This window comes from Hyperolius riggenbachi, chromosome 9 (genome assembly GCF_040937935.1).
Source record: "Hyperolius riggenbachi isolate aHypRig1 chromosome 9, aHypRig1.pri, whole genome shotgun sequence".
Classification (NCBI taxonomy): domain Eukaryota; kingdom Metazoa; phylum Chordata; class Amphibia; order Anura; family Hyperoliidae; genus Hyperolius; species Hyperolius riggenbachi.
In genome coordinates this window covers 38,816,823-38,823,338 of record NC_090654.1, presented here as the reverse complement: position 1 = coordinate 38,823,338, position 6,516 = coordinate 38,816,823, and the positions used below count along the sequence as shown (strand labels likewise).

Here is a 6,516-nt window from a genome sequence, read left to right as displayed (position 1 = left end):
TATGACAAAAATGGTTGGGCGATTCAAATGCAGTGTTCAGTGTATAATATTCCACATGTGGGCACTATTTTTCTATGTACGATTCAGAATGAAATTTTTTTTTTTTTTTTTTAATCGCTTCTCCTGCACGCAGCTGACGGCCGACGTACGTCGGGGGCGGAGTCATCCATTTTCCCCGCCGCGCTACAAGACTTCGGGAGCCAACGCCCGAGGCTCAGAAGACGGCGTTGCACGTGGCAGGCGGCACGAACAAAGGTGCTGTGTCGTCGCACTGTCTGCTGGACACAATGGCTTCCCAGCATGACTCCGAAGTGGAAGAGGCAGATGAGGGGGGTGGAGGACACACATCAAAAGGTAAACCGACGCGTGAAGGACAACAGGTAGGACAACATGGCCAGCATGAGGTCCCAGGCGGACTCTTGAAAGATACACAAGGCGTACAGGCCGCAGGGTCACATGGGGGACCTTTTGAAGCCCACCAAAGCAAACAGAAAGCCCTGCCAGTTGCCCATCAATCCGAAAACGTTGCCAACACACCAGAGATGATGACAGCGCAGCATGGCATAAAAAGAAACGAGGCAAAACAAGCACAGTCAGTTGCAAGAAACCACAATCGCACACATGCCACGAAAACCACCAATGATAGTGATGGGGTACCATTTCTAGCCGACCAAGGCAACAAAGCCATGCCAGCTGCACGTGAATCAACAAAAGCTGCCAACACAGTTGAGACAATGCCAACGCACCACGGTTTAAAAAAGAACAATGAGCAGGAGCCAAAACAAGCACTGTCAGTTGCAAGAACACACAATCGCACACATATGTCGCGTGATGCCACGGAAACCACCAATGACAATACACCTGGCACGCTACGCACCACAACTGCTTTAAATACACAGACACTTGGACACAGAAGTAACGCCACTGGGCGTGTATCTAAGCAAGCCACCAAGGCCACCAATGAAAGCTGTAAAGTGCGACGAACAGAATCAAAGCCTTCGTGTCCAAAAGTCACTGTACCACAAACTGTCAATCACAGTGTGTCAAAGAGCGTCACTAAGTGCACCAATGTTACGGCACACTCCAGAAAAAGTAAAATGCCAAAAACAAACAAAAAAACACACCATACAAACACTGCCGTTGCAAAAACAACTGCAGACAATGTGACAGTGTCCACAAAGACCACCAATGTCTGTTCCAATTCTCGTTCCACCAAAGATCCATGTAAAAGGAGATCGACCGAACAGAAGTCGCCTGCCAAACGGCAGAAATTGTCGTTTGCCGATGCCATTGCGCAGCCTGTCACTGAACACCGTAAGAAAGGTGCGACTGACGCTGCACATGATGATAATCCCAAAAAAGAGAAAAAGTATGCAAAAGTTGAACCAAAGAAGAAGAAGCTGAACACACGACATAAGTGTTCTCCTATGACCAAGGGAGAAGTAAGGATTCTTGTGCGCCACTTTGATAGCAGAGATTATGACTGTGTTCTGGGCACCTACCGCCATCCAAACATCCGCAAGAATAAAATATTAGACAAAGTGGTGGAAGAGTTGAGGGAGAAATTGGGGAAGGTGCGAGAACGCAGTGCACTAATAAAGAAATGGTACGACTTGAAGCACAAACAACGCCGCTGCCTAAGCAGAGTGAGAGAGGAGTTGAAGACTTGTAAGTATAAACGCTTTTTGGTTACCCTCGATCCCACCAACACTGCATTCCATCTCTCCATTCCTGTCTCTGTCCTTGCCATCTTGTGTCTATTAATTTTTTCTCCTTCTGTAGGCCAAGTGACAACAAAAACGACAAGGAGCTGCCTGCCGACACAAAGTCCGCCACCGAGGGAGAAAGAAACCCATACAGGTAATGAAAAAAATGTTGTCCACACCCACCTACCTACATAGCTTTTAGAAGACCACCCGACAACCACCCTCAACAACCCCCCACACACCCCCCCCCCCTTCCGCCTTATTCGCCAACCCTCCACTCCCTCCCACTTCGGTCCCCAGGGAAATATTAGGTCTGGATACCGCTCCCCGGGCCAAAATCTGTTGACATCCAACTCCAATGCCTGGTCCCCAAGCCTGTTTGGGCACCCATTTTTCCCCATTTATTCTCAATTATTGACTGCAACCAATGTTGAATTGTGATGCCGCTTCATGTACTGACGTTAAAGGGAACCAGAGAGGAATAACCAAGACCAAGGATTTTAGACATACCTGGTGCTTCTTCCATCCCCATAAGCCTGGATCGTTCCCACGCCGGCATCCTACGCTTCCTGGATCCGCAGGCGGACGCGGCCAATTGGCCACAGCACAGGGGTTCCCTCCATACCCCTACGCATTTGGCGGCGCAGTTGTCAGCCTCATGCGTACTTGTATAGAGGGAGCGCCCTGCGATGATGAGAATCGCCCGTTGGCCGGCTCGCGGCAATGACGCGACCCATTAACGCCGGATCCAGGCAGCAGAGGACAGTGGCGTGGGAACGAACCGTGCGTATGGCCCTGGAGGAAGGACCAGGTATGTAGAAAACCTTTATTTCATCCTCTCTGGTTACCCTTTAATGCGCGCCGTGAAGCACGCATAGTAAAAAAAATGCTGGTCCAAAAGTCCTCACTGTGACATTGCCATATTTTGTTTGTCTTCACTTTGCAGAGCCTGTTGCCGTACCATTACCAGAGCTACAGAAGATTGTCAGCCAAGGCGGAAATTCAACCACAAGCGCCGTTGAAGGTAAGAGACACACTGTCCGCAGATTCATGTTATTCATCAAGGGATCCAGAGAGGGAGGTAGCTACCAAAAAGGGAATGCTTTTACACATAGCTGGGACTGCCTCCAGCCCCATAAGCCTGGAAGGCTTATGGGGCTGGAGGAAGCCCCAGCTAGATTTTGAAAATTATTTTTCTACATCTGTGGATCTCTGTAAGGCCCCATTCACCCCGGGTTTTCTTGCAAACTGACTTGGTTATCCCGTCCACTGATGAGAAACGAGTACTGAGGCAAATAACCACGAGTCGTTTTGTACTCGTCATTAGGATGCAAATTGCGTGGGATTAGTGACTGACTTGCATGCAGGCTATTTTCCCTAATACCAGGTACTTACCAACAGAATGACGAGTAGACAAATACTCGTGGTTATTTTAATTATTACTCGTCGATCATCACTGCTCCCGTCATGCTAGCAGCTTCAAATGGTTTGAGATTGCCCACTATTGAGTACTTTGGTTTGATAAAACTGTATAAAACAGTGGACTGACACAGTTGTTTTTGATTGGTTCCGCAGCCCATGTGCCAACAGCACCCCCACTTCTAACCACCAATGACACTTTTCACAACGTTGAAGATCAGCCAGCTGCAATCGAAGGTAAATAAGCATCCCTGTATGTGCACATTTATTATTCACAGCGGAAGGATGCAGTCCAATCCGGATGCTAAAAATGCCCTCAGACATGGGAAAAGGACAGCCTCCCTCCAACCCCTCCTCCCCCCCACCACCACTCCACCCCAAAACAAACAAGGACAGTTTGAGCCCAACCAACGACCCAGTGAACTCTTGGTTGACAGTACAATACGTTGTGAATAGGAGGGGGACGTTGCGCGATTGCATTGCTGACTAGTCCAATGAAGGACTGGGAATGAGGTGGGGGAGGCGGAAAACGCCTCCCCCACCAGGAGGCGTTTTCATTGGCTCCTGGTCCTGGCATTCCATGTAAGCAATTGCCCTGGGTTAACATTGGATGACAGACTCAGGAGCCAATGAAAAAGGCACCTGACCCCATCACATGACTTCTGTCATCATAGAGACAGCAACACATCAGTGGGGTAACAGCCAGTGAAGTCATGTCATCCGGGGACCAGAGGTAGAGGTAGTGCTGCGATTTGCGTATTCGGGTGCACAAACCGAGCAGCGGTGTGTGCTGCTAAAACACCGCCGGCCCTTTCATGGATAAAGTTGTATGTAACCAAAATACCAAACTCCTATGTGCCAACTCCTCTGCCCTTTTATGTACTTGTAGAACTGAAGGACATTACAGTGCAAGTCGACAACGACAGTGACCAAGACAGCACAGCCTCCAGTTCTGGTAAGTCGTTGTATAGTGCTCTACCAAAAACACTGTACTGACATGACAGCATGTCACACGGCTGTTGGCAATCTGCCAAACCAAAAAAGAATGTAGGTAACTATAGTGGCTGTGTCAGGACATAGAAAATTGATGAACGGCGACAACTATGCTTGGTCCAATTAGGCATGTATAGTAGCTATACTTGTCCTACGCGAATTTCTATACTCTGGCAAGTATAGTGAGGGAGCTATATAACACAGTACTGGAAGCGGTAGAGTAGCTATTATGGGAATAGTATAGTAGGTTACTGGGACAACTATAGTTGTCCAAGGTGTAGTGGAACAACTATGCTATGTAGCCAAGGGCAGGTCTCATTGCTATTGTAGGCCCACGATCCTTTATTTACGGAGTGAACGATTCAACCGAAACTTGGTCAACTATAGTGCTACTGTGGTAAATAAATACCGTCTATACTCGACTACAACTCGAGAAATGTAGGACTCAGTTACATACATTTTCACAGTTCAACTCAGTGCTATGGCCAGTTTTCCCTATAAACTCCCCCTCCCCTTCCAGCTGCTATTGTGGCTGCCGTTCTCTCTCCCCGGGTGTCCCGTCTCTCCCCCGTGTTCAGTGAATCAATGCAGTGTAGAAAGGTGACATACGTTCCGTCATCCACGGCTCGCCGGCATGAGCGGAGAGGAGATCAGAGGACACAGCGCGCAGCGGTGGATTAGGTAACGTAGCTTCTACACTGCATTCATTCAGTGAACACGGGGGAGAGAGGGGACACCTGCGGAGAGAGAGCGGCAGGCACAATAGCAGCTGGAAGGGGAGGTGGAGTTTATAGGGGGAAACTGGCCATAGCACTGAGTTGAAGTGTGAAAATCTGAAGCAGCACCTGGTGAGCAGGCGGAGTTAATGGCTGCAGAGTTTTATGTACTACAGCCATTATCTTCTGTTCCCCAAGTGCAGCCATTATTACTTCTGGACCACAAGTGCAGAGCCAGTAACCACCCCTAGTCCCCACCTGCAGCCATCAACTCCCCAAGGCTGACTAGACTAGACTTGAGAAAATACCAGCTTTTGGGGGTCAAATGTGGGCGTCGACTTATACACGTGGTCGACTTCTATCCGAGTATATACGGTACTGTGCTAAATGTATTTTACAAACGATACTGGTACAAGAACAATCGCGATATCAGGGCATCTAGGCTTGCTATAGAGGGTGATCAATGTCTCTCTATGTATATTGGGACAAGTATACCTACCTGACTTTGGCAAGAACACCACGTACTGTTGAACCTATGGCTACATAGCATGGTGTTGTCCTAAAACATTGTTATTGATTGGTTTATGGTTTTTTTTTTTTACAGATTTTTTGGAAAGGAAAAAGAAAATTTTGAAAAGGCTACGCCGAGTCGAGGAGGATATGGTCGAGATCAACCATAAGCTGCAGAAACTGCAGCACATTGGAAATATGGCACTTAAAGTGCAGGAGGAGGTCTCTTCTTTAAGAGCTGCAGTACTCCAGCTGTGATTTTTTTTGGGGTTTTTTTTTTTTTTTTTTTTGTACCATTATTGTGTCTGTTTTGAAGTGACCAGTTAAGGTGCCGTATTACACGTTTTTTGGGCCTACACAAAGGCACAAACTTGTGCTAATCGCTGCAGGACGCTGCTGCTGCTGCGGGCACACAATAGTTTTTAGTTACAAAAAATATCATCTTTGCTATATGGTCCGCTTTCATTGGAACCTTTGTATGGCTACGTTTCCACTGTACAATTGCGTTTTCCCATCCGGAAAATCACATGTGATTTTTCTGAAAATGAAAGAACCTATGTATCTTATACACGATTTTATGCATATTTTATAAAGAGTTTCACTTTCCTAGGGCTTCTACCAGACCCATGCAGCCATCGTGTGCCCTCGTACTCACTCACTGCTGCTCCAGTCCCGCTCCCACCCCCCCCCCCCCCCCCCGCTGGCAGCTTGATGACCTCGGAGGTCTGCGCCAGGCATTGCGTACATTGGTCCGCATTCTCGGCAGTGCCGGAACAATAGCATAACATTTGTATGCGTTACTGGTTCAATGCGTAACCATGTACACATGGAGCCAGTGACACGTTAAAATGTAGGCTTTTTATTGTTCCTGCAGTAGCAGGAATGTGTAGAAATCTTCTAAATGCCGCCAGCGGACGTCCGAGGTCGTCAAGCTGGCAGCGGGGGACTGGAGCAGCAGTGAGTGAGTATGAGAGCACAGGATGGCTGCATGGGGCTGGTAGGAGCCCCAGGTAAGTAAAACTCACTTTTTTATGTTGCTTGCACCTTACCTTTCTAAAAGGAAGGGTTGAGGCACATGCAAATAAACCCAATCCACTTACCGTGGGCTTCCTCCAGCCCATGGGAAGTGGTAATAGATCATGTAAATTCGATACGTTACGCTGGAATGTAAA

At 47.9% G+C, this 6,516-nt stretch overlaps 1 protein-coding gene across 1 annotated transcript; it reads left to right on the top strand.

Annotated features, from left to right (window-relative positions):
- Positions 1-287: 287 nt before the first annotated feature.
- On the top strand, positions 288-5,602 carry LOC137533416 (uncharacterized). Its single transcript, XM_068254811.1, has 5 exons — positions 288-1,860; positions 2,653-2,730; positions 3,282-3,362; positions 4,015-4,080; positions 5,439-5,602. Exons 1-5 carry the CDS (start codon positions 288-290, stop codon positions 5,600-5,602), a joined length of 1,962 nt encoding a protein of 653 aa, XP_068110912.1.
- Positions 5,603-6,516: the final 914 nt, after the last annotated feature.

Excerpts from the sequence above, each read along its gene's own strand:
- LOC137533416 (XM_068254811.1), top strand. The coding sequence starts at position 288 with ATGGCTTCCCAGCATGACTCCGAAGTGGAAGAGGCAGATGAGGGGGGT. Across the intron at positions 3,363-4,014 it reads TCAGCCAGCTGCAATCGAAG|AACTGAAGGACATTACAGTG; the intron begins GTAAATAAGCAT and ends ATGTACTTGTAG. Across the intron at positions 4,081-5,438 it reads CAGCACAGCCTCCAGTTCTG|ATTTTTTGGAAAGGAAAAAG; the intron begins GTAAGTCGTTGT and ends TTTTTTTTACAG.